General features: G+C 37.7%; 1 protein-coding gene across 1 annotated transcript in view; it reads right to left on the bottom strand.

The window, feature by feature from the left end:
- The window catches only part of CDH2 (cadherin 2), a 119,245-nt gene that overhangs the window by 11,578 nt on the left and 90,585 nt on the right, over positions 1-17,082 (bottom strand). Inside the window, exons 8-14 of the mRNA XM_084510346.1 lie at positions 16,371-16,508; positions 15,822-16,007; positions 13,328-13,584; positions 11,720-11,862; positions 10,262-10,495; positions 9,726-9,959; positions 7,864-8,003 (exon numbers count right to left, since the gene is read on the bottom strand). Of these exons, the coding sequence (XP_084366472.1) occupies positions 7,864-8,003; positions 9,726-9,959; positions 10,262-10,495; positions 11,720-11,862; positions 13,328-13,584; positions 15,822-16,007; positions 16,371-16,508 (1,332 nt within the window). The remainder of the gene's footprint in view (positions 1-7,863; positions 8,004-9,725; positions 9,960-10,261; positions 10,496-11,719; positions 11,863-13,327; positions 13,585-15,821; positions 16,008-16,370; positions 16,509-17,082) is intronic.

Genomic DNA, 17,082 nt, shown 5'->3' with positions numbered 1-17,082 from the left:
AGAAGACTAGGCCCTCTGTTGGAAACATACCTGAGCAAAGTCTGACAGCATCCAGTTCATATGGCTGCCAACTTTTGTCAAAGGCATTTATTTACTTGCTTCTGTTGTTTAGCCCTAACTTCATTAATTTTAGAATATCTTTCCCTTCCTTCAGTTTGAATTTGAGCAAATTCATTCAGAGGGTTTGATTTTTTTTTCTTCAAACTTCTGGATAAGCTCAGTTTGTTGATGGAAAGAAGCAGCTAATACTAGATTCTCTCTGTTGGAACATAGCTAAAACCTGTCCATCTCTGGCATCACTATTTTACTTCTTGCTGAAATAAATCCCATCATCTGTACTGAAGCAGAAAACCTTCTTGTTTTGATTTGCTTTTGGTTTATAGAAAGGAACTAACATCAAGATGTGCTAAAAGAGCATTTTATCAGAAGTTACAACTTCTGATGAAATTTACTGATAAAATTATATAATATATATCAATCAATATCTATCTATATATCAATATGCATCAATATAATTAATCTCTCAAATCTCCCCTACCCCAAAACCAGCCCAATTATAAATACTGACCTTATTAACAATTCACTTAGTTTAGACAGCTTTAAGCAGAGACTTATACCATTACTAGCTCTGATCTTGTATTCCTGAAATGTGAGATCCAAGGCAGACAAGAGACAGTACTAAATATCAAAACCAGCTAGCTAAACCCTACAGACTAACAACCTTACCAGATGTGTAGACAGAAGGGTCCAAAACTTCTAAAAGCTTTTCTTTAAAACCTTTACACAGTAACTGGAAGCATAGTCCAAGTATTTCAACTTGAACAGAAGAAATGTCCAGAATAGAAGAAAATGCAATTGAAAATCTAATTTTATATTCCCGGTAATCACTGATTTACAAAGAAAAAGAAAATGCAGTCTTCAAAGTCGTTCTCCTTAAACAACTTCCTCTTGTGCAAGGCAGCTATTCATTTAACAATGCTTGAGTAATAATCCCTCATGCAGCAGTCATCAGCTATGGCCGTAGGAGAGAGATACCTTAAAAGAAGTACCTCACTTCCTGACTGTTACCAGAGTCTACAATCTCTGGAAAGAGAAGAGGGGAAAAAAAAAAAAAAAAAAGAGAGATTATCCAGGAAATTGAATTAGTCATAAGTTTCTAGTTAACTTTTTTTTTTTTCCCCTCCTTCCTGGATTAGCTGTTTCGATTATGTTTAAATTTTAGAAGTTTATGGCAAAAGCTTAAAGTGTATTATGCTAACTAGACCTGCTCAATATGAATACTCACTGAAACTTAAAGAAGAATTCCAAACAACAGATTCAAATTTAATAAAACCATATTTTTTTATGCATATATGGGATTGATCCCCCTCCCAAGACATCATATCCATCCCCGTATCCCCATGGAAGAAATCATCAATTTAATTGTCACTAGGTTCACTTACTTTGACTATGACAGCTGTGAGTGACATTCACTGGACAAAAACAGCTGTAGTGGTCTAACCACATGTAAAAATGCTGCTTTACATTATCAGAAGTTTTCATTTCATGCATCCATTTTACAGGATGATACGTTAGCATAAACTCAATTTTATTATTGTGTTAGGGGAACAGAGGAAACTATGACTTGAAGTACCAACAGATAAAACACACATTCTGCTTATCCTCTGTGTTGCAAAGACAATTTCTGTCTACTCCAGTACAGAATTGGGGTGGAAGGAAGAAGGGAGGCAGTATTTTATATAGGTAAGTGTTCCACCTTTAAAGGTCTTTTAAAAACAAATAAAAGGAAGTAAAAAACAATCTTGCTACATGTAACCATCCTACTCCAAAACCACCAAACGTGGTCCTAAGGCAATATTGCCTGAGTTCTGCAAAATGCTCCAAACCCCCTAAATCTTACATCTGCTGAAATAACAGGACTTCCAGAAAGGCAAAGCACACAGGTCTGACTAGATGCAGACTGCAAGTGGAAGACTGGTTAAAATGCCTGCGCTAACAGTTGTTCTTTATTTGCAATTCATTTTTTGATTACTTTCTGCCGTAATGCTTTTCCTATTTGTTTTTATTACAGACACATCTGGAGCATTACAAGGTAATCATTTTTAAGGTAACCAAGAAGCTCGCTTGTCTTTTTTAATAATAAAGAAGGTGGAAGTTAAACTTGAGCTGCAGATAAAACACAGTAACAGGCGCAGGTTATAGGTAGGATAAAATAAAATAAAAAACAATTTTGTAATGGCATTATGGAAACATTTCTTTTCCTATGATGAGATAAAGATTCACCAAGGAATGATAATAATTCCTCCACAGGAGCACTGCATGAGTCAGTCATTCAAAAAAAATAAACTCAATGTCTTACTAAGCAAACACTATTCTCAAAATAACTTCCTCCTAATTATAATATTGCAGATGCCTAGGGATATCTTAACAACAGTTATTTCTTTCATTATCATAAAATATTTTCCAATCTTATTGTAATGCAAAATAAAGGTTAAGAAGTGAGTGTAAATGATCTGAACACTCAGGATGGTAAAAATAAAATACAGTCATATGGATTTATAACATTGATTGAGTAGTTCAGAAATATTGTCGTTTTTACAATAGGTTGTGGCAAGATCCAGCATACAAAGCTAATGTAATTGTAAGATGCAAGAATCTAGAAAGTTACAATAAGAAAAGGAAAAACTAGCACCACCTACCAACAAAAATCCAACAAAATCCGATGGATTATTCAGTTTGTTTTTATTAATGACTCACAAATGCTAGAACAAAACTATCTTTTTTACATGTCAGCAATCCCTGTTTGAATTTAATCCATTCACACATAAAAATAGTCCATTACGTATTCATGCTATTATCATCTTTAAAATAACTATTACTATTTTATTTCTCTCTATATATAAGGTGAAATAAAACATGACAAAAAGCAAAATATTGACTCATGTCTGAACAGACTGTAAGGAAAGGCAATTTAGGAAGAAGCAAGCAGAGCTCTTACTAAGAAAAATACTTTGAATAATAGTAAAATTACTGTTTTAGAAACTCTTGTACTGAAGAGGTGTGATGGTCGGATTAAAATACCCGTTCAGAACAGCTGATCTGCAACAGTTTCAAGGCATACCACTTGCTCTGGCAACTTGCTTCAACAGGACCACTTGCATAACCAAGTACTACTAAAATTCAGGAAACACCACAGAAATGGGCTTAAAGGAAATGTGAGGAGCACATTCTGTAATTTACTATAAAAGATATATACAAAAACAGTTAAATGGAAGAAAAATGCATGTGAGTTATCAGGCTGACATAAACAGTAAGCATCCCCAGTTGAGCACCAGCTGCCTCCACGTAAATCACATAAACGGCCTGAGACGTGGTAAAATGAATTAGTGATGTTTATGGGTTGTGATCTGCTATCCTCGTGAACTCTGCAGCAGACATGGGCTAAGTGCTTTAACACTCAGACAACATAAGGTTTTGGTATTTTGAACTGACAATAGTGTCACTAGTAGAGTGCACATCGTGTCAGGGGGAGAATATAAGTTGTTCGTCTCTCACACTTCCCGTTTGCTAACGACTACAGGCTCCAAATCGTGTGGCCCATTAATAATCAAGACTGTCACTCCCAGCTTCTGAAGGTGTACTTACACTTGATGTATCTATCCATTTCAGAATATAGCAAACTGCAATGCCCCCACCCCAAATTGCTGGGTTAAACATTCGGATGGAATTAAAAACACAAACCCTCCCCCCAAACAACAGGAAAACCAGTCCCACTGACTCCTGTGGAGTGGTGATGACTCAAAGCCACTCACAGTCTAGCTCCTATAGTAGTCAGGTAGCCAGATTGTTAGAACTGGAAAATATTAAACAAAATCCTGGGAAGAATCACAGACTTTCTGAAGCATTTTTTCTCCCTCTCATTCCTCCCTGGTCTGCCCCCCCTCCCACCTCCTTTCAGCTGTTACAAAAGTGATCTTTCCTGGTACCAGGAAAAAATGTTCTTGTCTGGAACAGAATGTGTGCTATACAGCTGTCAGAGACAATTTTTCAATCCACATTTCCAAGAAACAGAATTTTAGGTGAAAGAAGTCCAGAAAACAACTATTTTCGACATTGCTCTGCAGCGGTGCAGTGGGGAGTAGGCTACCATCAGTTCTGACAGACAGCTGTAGAGCTTTTCTGGCTTAGGGAATTAAAAGCATTTTTCTCAACTGTAGTGGAAATCGCATAACACTGCATAGATCATTCCAGGCTCGAGGAAGACAACGAATCATTCCAGAACATCAATTTTCTTTACAACCATTCAGCTTGTCAGTGAGAAAAACAGGCTAAGAAGGCCTCAGATCAGATTAACATGAGACTTTCAAAGACAGAGTAAGTGGATCTTTTATGACAAACTTTGTATCAGAATTTCTTCAGAATTCTAGCTTAAGGGAAAACGAAAAAGAAAAAGCACACAAAAAACGCAAGCAGGAATTCCACTTTGCTTCTGACAGCAGCTACGACTCAGAGGAACAAGCTGGAATTTGGAACTCATCAAATTTGTTACTGGATACACTGTTCTGATTGCATGGACAAAGTGTTTGAAAGGTACATGCTGAGCATGCTTTAGGAGTTTCTCAGTCTGTCGTGATAGTTCAAAAACCCAACTGTATAACTTCCTTAAAAAAAAAAACAAAAACAAACAAGACAAACAAACAAAAAAAACCCTCTAAGCAAAACCAGAAGTCTAAAAGTAATTTGGTTTATGATTCTGAGAGTCTTAAGTTTATCACTGATCTTGGGGCCCTAACAAACTGTCTTCCAGTCACCTAAACATGTGGCATAAAGAAGATGATGGTGAAGCCACACTATGTAATGTATAATCATCTTCAAATATTCATTCAGAAAAGGAGGTGATTTTGAAAAGGTCTAAGTAATTTGCTTGTTATAAACAGTAAAAGGAATTTTAAGAGGTAAAGATTATGAAAATATCAGAACTTAACATATTCTTTGCTTTCACTAAGACTCACAAGAAGCTTTGAGCATACCCTTTTGTTTTGCTGCATGATAAGACCCTGTGCTCCTGAGTCACCCTAGGCAATGCCTTCCACCAGAGCTGCTTGTTCAATCAGTGCTGATGGTTTTGGGAACAGCGCACCAAAAAAAGTTAATATTGACAGAGCATTTTACTCTGTCATTTGCTGATGCCTTGTGGATGCAAGGTTGACGTGAAGCAATTTTTCTTGATTTTAATAGAACAGTAGCCCTATGAGGCCTCATTCTGAAAATAGATTTTGATGTAAGTCTTATATGCTTTTTTGGGAACACTTAGCTTTGACACTTTAACACATATTTTAACTTTGACAAAAATGCAAAGGTCTTGATAGCCAATGCCTACTGTCTGCAGTGTTCTACATACAGCTTTCCTTGTACACAATTTTGCTAAGAAAAAATGAGATTATTACTTGTAAGGAACTTGTTGATACACTCAGTTTAATATACAATATACTTAGTACTTAAATTTCATATAAAATTATGTGCAAAACCAAATTAATCTAAATTTTACATTGCAAAATGTCAAACCAAAATAAAGTTAAAGCAGCTCCCTGAAAAGAATATATTGCCCATCATCTACTGTAGATAGAAAATTAGGTGCCTATGAAAAGTTTGTGCTCTCTATTCACCCACAGGAATAAACTCCTAATTTTTGAGCTTTGAGAGAAGCTTATCCATTTTTTGCCTACACAATTATCTTAAAACATAAGTGGTTATAAAAGCGTGCTACATTTTGTGGGTACTCTTACTTTCTGTTCCTGTGACATCTCTTACGCTTGAGTGTACAAAGGCTTTTTTAGCTCCTCAGACACTAACATTCTACTGCTCAATGGATCAGGATAGGGACCAGTGTACCTGAACTATGTGGCTGATAGCTATGATAATTTGCAAGAACAGCTTTAAAAATTATCTAAAGAAAGCAAGTAGGGGTTTTGTGGCTAAAAATCCTTCTATTTTTATGAAGTCCTTAAACTTCCTCTTGTCTAGGTACTTCATCAACTCATTTTGAGAGGAAATACTTCTCATTTCCCATTTTTTTACCACTTTATTGCTTCTCCACCCATTGACAGTTCTTCCTGCATGCACTATGCTCATTCATAGCTGCGAAAGGCTGCATTTATGGACGGTTTATACCCTGCTAAATCTTTACTGCGTTCACACGTTATCTCCTGCTGTGTTCCCTTGACTAATTCTCTCATGGAGACAGCACATTCACTTCAGAGGAGCACAGTGCACAATGGATGGAGGAGAGACTTGAGCACTATTTCTAAACTATTAAGTATTTTTCCCTTCTCTGTGCTGTTGCTACAAGTCTTAAGATTTCTGATCTGCAACACAACTTCTCCCAGCTCTCTTAAAGCATAACCTGTATCTTCCTAATGAACAGTATACGCTCTGAAAACTGCTGACTCTGTCCTGAGGACCGTGTGGTCAATAACTAAAAACATAACCACATGAAAATTTCTAAGCAGATACTCCAGGAAATTGTGTGTGGACAAGAGCTGGAGATGTGAACTGGAAAATTAGTTCTCACAGGTCTGAATTTTCTTAATACTTTTTCATCTTGTAACTCTTCTGTGCAGGAACAGATGCGCAAACTGGGTACAGTTCTTGTACTCAAACCGTATGCAAACAACTGGAATACACGCAGTCTCACAGGGTTGCCTTTAATTTGTTAACATAAATGATTTTCAAAAACTGCATAAGCTGAAGTTTCCTTTGCTAACTGCTTAGAATGCAGTTAAACTGCAGTTAAACTTAGAATGCAGTTTACTATGCAGAAAATCCAGGAAGTAGGAACAGTACCTGGGGAAATGCAGGAAGCCTGGAAGTTGTAAGGAGAACACCAATTTCAGACAAACAAACAAAGGAGAAAAGAGAAGCTATACATGTGTGTATCAGTGAAGGGAGACACTTTTCAGAAAACTGAAGCACTGGATGGATGTGACTCAGGTTATGTGGAAGAATTATACTTAATTTTTCAAGGCTTTTTACTGGAAAATTTCTTAGGCTGTATTATATGCACTGTTCCCTTCGTAATTGTTACACTTACTTTTACCACTAATAACATGCAGAAATCTACTATTTGTCATGCTCATAAAACACTTAATAAACCTCCTCTGAAGGAAAGAAACCACACTGCTTGGAAATTCACTAACTCAGAGAGAGAGGAAAAAAGTTTTTCTTAGCGTACACACATCACGCCTAGTTCTCCAACATATCAACAGTGGTTCAAACAGAGGTGATGCGAGAGTAAATGCATATGGCACCTGCCTGGAAAGGTATTTGAATAGACACAGATGTGCAGTGACAGCTACTTGAAACATAAATACTTTCCAAGCTGAAATCAGCCAATCTGTCAATAGCCAACATTACCATACATACAGAAAGGCATTCACCCAGGACTAAAGAAAAGTCACATATGGAACAGACTATTATATTAGACACTCTGCACTAGTGATTCTGTACAAAAGGATCCCTGACAAAGAATGAAGAAGGTTTACAGACTGCAATCTGAGGAAATTTTAATTGTCATTTAAATATAACTGCCTTAGTTGGAATATGGCCAAAATACCATGACTCTTTTACAGCGTGTAAGTGGGCAATACACTAGTTTTACAATATTACCCAAAAGACAGGCAATTCCTACTTCTGGAACTCCAAAAATGACATGAGAAAAATGTTTTATGTCATGCTTTTAAAATACTACTTGTCTTTGATGTTTAATGCGCAAATTAGCTACTTATTACAATCCGTCAATGGAAACAAAATAAAGTGCAGAGTGAAGCATGAACCTATACGTAAAAAACATTCATCATTTCTCACCTGATCTTCTTCTCCACCACCTTCTTCATCGTATTTCAAAATGTTGTCCCTCACATCATCTTCTGGATCAATCAAGAGCTGCTTGGCCTGACGTTCCTTATCACGGCGCTTCATCCATACCACGAACATTAAAACTAAAACTATGTGGCAAAAAGGGGAGACACAAAAACACACTCTGATTCTGAAGCACAGCCATGGAAAAATGTGCAAATTTAAACCACACTACTACTACTGTTTTTGACTGTTCTCAACAACACATTTCAATAATACAGGATGGATTTTTATTTTTAAATTTTAAAGAATGAAGCTTAAGGAAGAGATGTTTAAACTTAAGCTACTGTAAGCAACTTGATTTGGAAATCGGTCAATCACATATTCCTTCCCTAAGTCAAAAATGTGTTCCACACCTGCCAAACAAACTTGTCATAAAAGGAAGTAAAAAAAAAAAAACAAGCTTCACAAACCACTGAATTCAGAGAGAATCTCTCTAGTAGTAACAGAACTTCTAGAAGACTATACTACTTTTATTTTTTTCTACTATGTCTGAAGAATATAGGGCACTTCACATAGCTTAAGTACTTCTGATAACTGAGTATCACTAAGCTTTAGACCATTTGGGCAGATGAGCCAGCAGCCCACCAGAATGAACCATAACTGTTGCTTAATTCTTTATGTAAGCTCAGAAGCAGTAAGAATTATGGTCGAGGAAAATACAGTGGCATTTGGAACTATACATTTTTAATCATTTATTCTCAATAAATTTTCAGTTAGACTGTTTGTTTACACACCAAAGCTGTTAAAGAAAGCAGAATGAGAAACACAATAGAATAAGTTTGAGTAAATGAATCTCTAAATACAGTAGGTTTGTTTCCAATTACAACCACCTTCATGGAAAGAAATTTCAATTCATCTAGAATGTAAATATATGAAGAGTATCTTAAAAGGTAAGGAGAATATCCTAAAAGATTTGGTAGTTTCAATAAGGCTCTGTTAACCCAATACAAGGCACTCTTAAAACGTTAGGTTATCAGGAAAATCATTATACAGAGCTGTGCTTTGCCAGACCCAAAGAATACCCTAACTCCCCCCCTCCAATCCTCTCATTTTGTACGCCCTGTGCTAGTGCACAGTATACTCTGAACAGATAAATTCCTTCCTTATGTTGCACCACAGTCAGAAATCAGTTAACCGTAATGTGTAGGAGAGCTGGCATCTAATTGACTACACTGGACAGATACTTAGTCGTGATGTTTAGTCACTTCCTTTATTGAATGCACTCAACACAAAAATAAAATACTAGCACAGCTTTGTGTAGTACTTAAACAAACACACAGATTTCTGTTCCTGCATGGCTGCTTGCTTGCTGGGCCTTATATGTTGGGCTGTGATGCATTACTTTCCAAAATCATAAAATAGCCTACTTAAATTAATCTGACACATAATAGTAATAACACCAGTGCATTCCTGAGAGGCTATGTAACCCACTGCGGGTTGTGTCAAATCACAGACTACCAACAGTACCAGACACTAGATGTCTGAGGGCTGATCATATCGTCATCCTGGTCACTCACTGATGTAACGTAACGTACCCTTGGGCACAGATGAAAAACCTTTCAAAAGCCCAGTGCGGGGACTGTGCTCTTGACTGCCAAGTATTCATGCAAGTGCTAGTTATGATACGTCTCGCAGACTCCTAATTCATCAAAGTTTTCATACTTGTCCAAGACATTAACCTAAGCAGTAACAATTCTTGTATTTGAGTCATTAATCCCTTTTTGGTCTTTGTCAAGGTACATCGGACTAAAACATAAAATGACAGTATGGTATAATAAGAGTCAGTATTAAGGAATCCATCTACTTACTGAGCAAGATGATGATACAAAGCAGAATTGCAATGATGGCACCAGTGCCCAGTCCTGCACCAACAATCCGGTCAACGTCAGTACAATCCCCATTTATGTCGCACTGGCAAACTTTGACTTTCAGCACAGAAGTGCTAGATGCATGTGGATTTCCAGAATCTGTAATTACTATGGGGACATCATAGATACCAGCCTCCAGAAACCTGATCCTTAAAGAGAGCTGAGCATGATCACCTGTGGGTGAAATAAGGCACTAGGTTTACAGAAGACAGAAATGGCATAAAATGGCTCATCTTTGAGCTTTGCATCAACACAACACATAGCCCACTGACTACAAGACACTCAGGACAAAAGATCTCCTTTTTACTGTGGACTTCTTTCTTAAGATTTCTTGTTCTTTAGGGAACTTGTACTGAGGTGCTTTCCTATTCATGTTTACCAGATTAACGTATATTGTGAAGTCATACCGAAGTAAAACACAGAAAACAACATGCAATTTCCTTTAACGTGATTATAATTTCTGTAATGTTAATTACCACTGATTCGAACAATGGTCCAATTCCTCTTAATACTAGGAGGTGTATCAGGCAGCTCAAAGGCAAATGGTCCCGCATTTGGATCAATGTCAGGGTCTACAGCAGTGATGTTAATAGCATTAGGCTGCAGCGTTTCACATGTTGTGGCTTCTTTTGGGTTCACTTGGGGAGCATTATCATTGATGTCCAGCAAATGTATTTGAAGTGTGCCAGTTCCACTCATCGGAGGAATTCCTTAGGAGAAAACAAAAAATGTACAGAGCCTGTTTCCAGTTGTAAAGTTACTTAAATGAGCTCGTACCAACCAGCTCAATTACCACATTACACACATTCACTGCTGTTCTGGAATTTTGTTTTTTCCAAGCCAATCTAACACTGTCACTGTTCCTACAAACACATAAATTCTCATATAATCTGCCTTCTGAAAACTGTCCTACTCAACAAAATTCAACTCATAACTGCTGATCCATGGATCAGGAAGACTTCATCACTTTACTCGATCAGACCTTTTCCAGCGAAGGTCTACATGAAACACTTCAGAGGAAAAGGTACAGAATTTGGATTCTTTAGTTCTCCCTTGCAGAAATTCTTTCATAACTTGGAAAACTTATGATCAACTTTCACCACAAGCATGCTACTTCAATTCTTTCTAATACTTACTTTCAGCATGCAGATTCATACTTCCAGAAATTCCCGTTATCTATATTGAATGTGTGATCCTTCCTTAAACCTTGCTAAAGTCACACATTTATGAGAACATGTGGCACTGAATTTCTCAGTATAATTAGCAATGGTTTTCATTCCTCCCTCTGTCCCCATATAATCTCCTTCCAGTTCCATTTACTTTTATTCTCCAGAACAGGGCCAAAAGGATAGAAATAGCTGACCTAGCTTTGTTATACTGTAATAGTTTGTATAATTTTACCATTTGTCTTCTCTCCAAGGTAAATAGCTTTAGTGTTTCAGCTTTACCTTCTAATGTGAAAATGTTGCTGAACACACCTGTCCATCTTTCTGATATTGTCTATAAACAGCACAGCATTCTAGCCTATTTTAAGGGACTAATTTCTGAGCAGAAAACTTCATTAAACTGCCAATGAAAACACACTTTTCCCTCTACGCTTCTGTAGTCGGAATATGGAAAAATATAATCCATGCCACCTCTTCAACATGCTACTCCCCATAAAGTCATCATCCACTCCTGCTGTGCATTTGTTCAGCCTAGCACAGTCTTGTGTAGACTTATTTTTCAGTTTAATGTAGTTTAAGTAATGTAACAAATACGGTGTCCTCCAAACTCAGTGGCTTATTGTTCAGCTACTTCCTGAGTGGCTGGGAAATATAAAAATTCTTTTACTTTCATAGGCTTCTGACTGGATATCTAAGTTTTTTGCTCCAGTAAAATAGAACGACATTCAACCACATTTCAAAAAAAAAAAATACAATGCTGATACATACCATTATCAGAGGCAAGAAAAGTTGCATTATACACATTGTTTTGCACATATATTGACTCTCTGTCCAAAACTGCTGTAGTTGTTATTTGTCCATTGATGGGGTCAATTTTCAGCCAATTTGCAGGATCTGAAAGTTTTGAGTACCTGTGCATTTGAACACAAGATGTGTCATTTATCTGCCAACACAAATATTGACAACCTAGACAACAGACAATTTAATTTGTATTCTGAACACACTTTTGTAATTTGGAGTCAATACTTTACAAATTTCCATTTATTAAGCTTTGTTGCTAAAATTCTTGAAAATGCATATTCAAGAATCTAAACATTAGACTGTTTTTAAGTGCCCTGCCATGCAAATTACCACGTAACTTGAGTAAACCATACAATTACCATAAACTAAATAACATCCATATTCAGACTCAATTAAAATATTTAACTCGGGATCCCTCTTGCTTGTTCTATACCTACAGAGCTGTTGATGTCAACTTTTACGTTATCAGAGCACTGAAAGCAGGAGAGATGCGGAGAAGTAAGAACATATAAAGAGCATTTAACAGTACTAACTCATATTATTCTCACGCTTTCAGTATCACTCAAACTTAATTTTCTACAGAGGCACAGATTTTATTGCATGTTTCTGATGTTCATTTGAAAGAAGAATGTCTTTCAAAATCATCCTTCTATCTGGCAAATTTGTCCTTTGACATTAATCAAGTGAAAGCTATCTTAGCTCATTAAAAATGTATATATCCTTAGAGTCTTCATGCTATCATGTCTATGCAGTGCTTATGTCCAGAAATGAGCAAAATATAGCCTACAGCTAACCAACATTAAGCGAAAATAAAATTCTAACACCCTTGGAGCCTTCCTTTCTGTGGAAGGAAAGTGAGAAAGAAGTTCTGGAGTTTTATCTACATGAGCTAATAAACTGAATAAGCTAGGAAAGTGAGTCCTGACCCAAGGCTAGTCACTGTGCCTCAGCTTTGCAGCCAGTGACCGTGTTTAAATGAGGTATGCAAAAGCATGCTTAAGACTTCCATGATTTTGTTTTATCCTCTTCACTTTTCTAATTTAGATTATCTTCAGACATTAGGCAAATTGTGAACAAATTACCATCACAGCTATCAGTACAAGAGTTCACAGATGGACAACAACAGTACTGTGTATTGCTGGAAAATTAAAAAAAAAAAAACCAACCTCCTTAAGATTTGGTCCTCAGTCAGACATCTTTTTGCTACAGCACCAAAATTATTGGTTAATTTAAATTGCAAATGCCTTTAGTTCACACACACAAGTCTGTGTCTGCTCTAACTGAACTCACTAGGCTACCATGTATTGCTTAACACATGACTTCATTTTACCTCGATGAAGTAACACTTTACTTTAGAAGATGATCTCATTTACAAATCTATGAATGCTGTTCAGGTCACTTTTTCTCTACAGCCAAAATTCGCTTTGGAGAATGTTGCAAAAGATCTAAAGGAGGTATTGGTATATATGTGTGCCATGGTACACAGAGTCACTTACACAGTCTCTTTGTTCCCCACCCACTCTACAAGGATATTGCATCTGAACTGCTAAGTAACCATAATATATTTATATAGACCTTAGAGAGGTTTGCTGCATGTAACGATCTGGGTCCTGAGCTGTGAAAGTTGTCAACATGCTACCAGCAAGCAGCCCTTCTTCTTGACGTACAAGCTTGGGGTTTGGAACAAAATATGGACTCTCATTCACATCGATGACCGTAATCGAAACAGTTGCTGTTGACTGAGGAGGATGCTGAATCCCCTTAGCCAAAGGCACTTGATTTTCCGCAGCTACAGTAAGTACGAACATTCTGTTTTTCTCGAAGTCAATAGGCTGTGAAAAGTAAAGAGCGGGAAGTCTTAACATTTGCTCACAATAGTGATGGCCACAGAAAAACATTTTTACTTTAAAGCACATTTTTAAACATTACTTCTACTGCTTTTCTGAAAAACAAGCAAAGAGATGAAAGAGAATATGATTAACATAATACCTCAACATGTGATTGGGTTGGGATCATCATTTGTACTATTACTACTGATAGAAACCTTGGCAAAATTTAATTTGCTCAGGTACAGCCACTGGTTACAACAGCGGAAACATTTTCATCAGACTATTATGTTGGAACTCCCAGCTTTGTGCCAGGCACTCATTTGAGCAGATACAACTTCTGAGAAGCTCCCCAAAAAGAGAAAGGCTGGGAGAGATCTGCCTTTCTATGTTACGAGAACAAAGGTTTCCTAAACAAGATCATGATCATAACTAGCCCCCTAGATGAGGGATTCCCATGTCCTTGTATTTTAGTAGAAAGACTCTCTGTAACCCCAGCTAACCCCATTGCTGGTATTCCTACAGCTCCCGTTTTCACAGTCCAGACACCCTTCAGTCTGGGGACGTTCTCAGTAATTCAGAAGTCCAACTTAAGGAGGAGCAGGAACAGTTTGAGACTAGAGCTCCTTTGTCCTGCTGCATATGGCTGAGGCATTTCTCAAGACCTGATTCTCATCAGTGCTATGCACTGAATTGCTCACACTGATTCTAGACTTGAAGGAGCCCTGTACCTTACAGGGGTAATAGGCATGTAACAGTGTGAAGTCAGTGACAACAGACAACCCAATCTTCATTACAGGTTGACAGATCAACTCACTGCACCTCAAGCTACTCTTTCTGTGTCTTTCTGCTTAAAGTAGTGCTGCTGGCTAGACTGCAGAACTGCAATTCACCACCTGAAGCAGAATTTCCCATGCTATTTAAAAGGCTCTGATTTCATATGGTGCATCTGACCCCCTTCTGAAAAGACCCATCGTTCCCTTGCATTTGTAGGAATAAGTTCCTTTTCCAAATTAGGCTCCCACATGCTGCTATTCTGTTGTTAAACCAGGTCAGACGTGGCAAAGCACTGAGATACTCTGGCAATAGAGGGGATTCAAATTTATTTTTAACAAACTCTCAGTGCGCACAGCTATGTCAAACACATTAGAGACTTGGAAGCTTAGGTTTACTTCTCTTTATGTTACTTGTTTAATCTGAGCATTTTTTAGATTCACTTTTCCAGGGGCTTCTAGTTTGACACTATTCCTAGACCTGAGAAAGATGCTCATGTGCCTAATTACAAAGCACAGACACTCATGTAATTTTTGCTGGAAGACTGTAATATAAGAATTGGTACCCCTGGGGAAGTGCAGTTATAGAACAGAAGACAGTTCTTCGTAGTGTGAATTATCACTCTAGCTGTACAAAAATTCTATCTTTTTCTCACCTAGATACTGACATGATTAAAAAAAAAAAAAAACAAAAGAAAAAAAAACAGAAGAAGAATGAATAAAAAGTGAATGCTTTAATTTCCAAATGGGAACACTGACATCTCACACTTCATAAGTGGATGGACCAAAAGCAGAACAGGCCAGCTCAGAGAAGAGACACTTATCAGAGAGCCATGAGGAAAGGTGGCTACTGCTTGGCATGTTTAATTATAGAACAGCACTGTTATTATCACTTAAATAAGTCACCCCTCAACACAGAGCTGTGTTGGCTACAGAAGGAGCATAGACGGGTTATTCCATAAAAGGTATTTAAAAGAGGTTTTAAAAATAGCCAGTCTTTAAAAGCCTCTTGCAAGTAGCCTCCCACCTATCACTTTTCCCTCTCTGATTGTGCCTTGACTTTTTAATTTGTATCTGTTCCTTAACAGGAACATGTTGACATAATACTAGCAGACAACAAGCATGACTACTAATGGAGGCCAAGAGGTAGGAAGCTGTTCCTTCAGACTAGCAATGAATGCTAAGCAGATGCTTTTTCACAGACTAATTCCTATCTTTTGGCAAATAAAGCTTCAAAATCTGTCATTTTCAACAACCTAACTTGCTTTTTAAAATGATCACTTAGAATACTACCGATAGCATAAGCAAGGAAATGCTCCAGGAGATTAATGGCTTACTTCCACAAGACAGACAGTGCCCATTCATTTTACTTTCAAGACTTGTGCTGGCCTCAGGAAGTCACATTTATTTTCAGTGTTCTCCCACTTATTTGATCTCTGCTTAACTCACTGAATTGCAGGCATCTCTTACCTTCACAACAGTTACCAACCCATCATTGCTATTTGGATCAGTCAGGATAGTAAATAGACCTTCTGGGTCTCCTCCAGTCATTCGGTACATCGCATTCCATGCAGGTGTGTGTGGCTGATCTTTATCTGTTACTGTTAGGTTAGCTACTATAACATCCACTCTGTTTTCCGGTACTTCGCCATAGAACTGCAAAAAGAACAAAGCCCTTCACCATGCTGGCAAAAGCAGGCAAGAGGCACACTATAGTGAACAGGCTTGTACCCACCTCGTTTAATGCTAGGGAGTGCATCTCATGTCACCAAAGCTCTGACAGCTTATCTAATGAATTTTTACCTGAGGCCACCCAGAAAACTTATGGTTTGACTCCCCAGTCAACTTGGCCTAAGCAGAATACCGTATCTGATGGGCATATTCTGCACATATTTAAGTTCTACCTGCCAGTAGGCTATTTAATAAGTGATAAATATTTACAGTCTGTGAATATAATGAGAAAATTGGGGAATGGGTATAAATATGCACATCCTCCAGTTAGTCCTACCCCATACTTACAGTCATAGCAGTGAACTCGGGAGGATTGTCATTGACATCTGTCACAGTGATGACAGCAGTTGCTGTGTTTGAAAGACCATATGTTGGGTTTCCTTCCATGTCCGTAGCTTGAATTATTAATGTATATTGTTGTACTTTCTAAAACACAAAATGACATCAACATAAGTTTTAGACAAAACTGACATTATTTGTAGGACAGCAGGTGTTTCTGAAATTCCACTTCGCTATGCACTGAGCTTATCATACTGTTTATCCCAGTTAGCATCACTTGAAATGACAGGAGCAAAGTGTACCACGGAAATACAGCACCAGGTTGCATCTAACTCTGTTGAACACCACTGCTCAACATTTTTCAAATACCACTGAGATGAGGGCAGACTGCTTTCCACCTACTTTTGAAATCAAAAATACTTTATACAGTTGAAGCCGTTATCGCAGGCCTAACAACGCTTTTCCAATGTGGGAAAAAACAGAGCAGTTTATTGGGATAACAGGGTAAGTCCTCAAAAGCATTCGAGAGGACTGAGCCAAGGAATGTTTGTTGGCCAAGCCACCACAACTGCCAAGGCTTTGTTTCAGCCAGGCCTAAGCATACAACTGCAGTTGCAACGCCTCGGGATTGCTATGGAAACCAATGGTGTCAGGGCTAACAGAGACCAGCACGGAGGAAAGGGGAGGGAGCAACCCAACGGACTACTTCCATAAAGGTTAA

This window comes from Aythya ferina (assembly GCF_964211825.1).
Source record: "Aythya ferina genome assembly, chromosome: 2".
NCBI lineage: Eukaryota > Metazoa > Chordata > Aves > Anseriformes > Anatidae > Aythya > Aythya ferina.
Note: the sequence above shows the minus strand (reverse complement) of the source record. Positions and strands in the feature narration are given on the sequence as shown.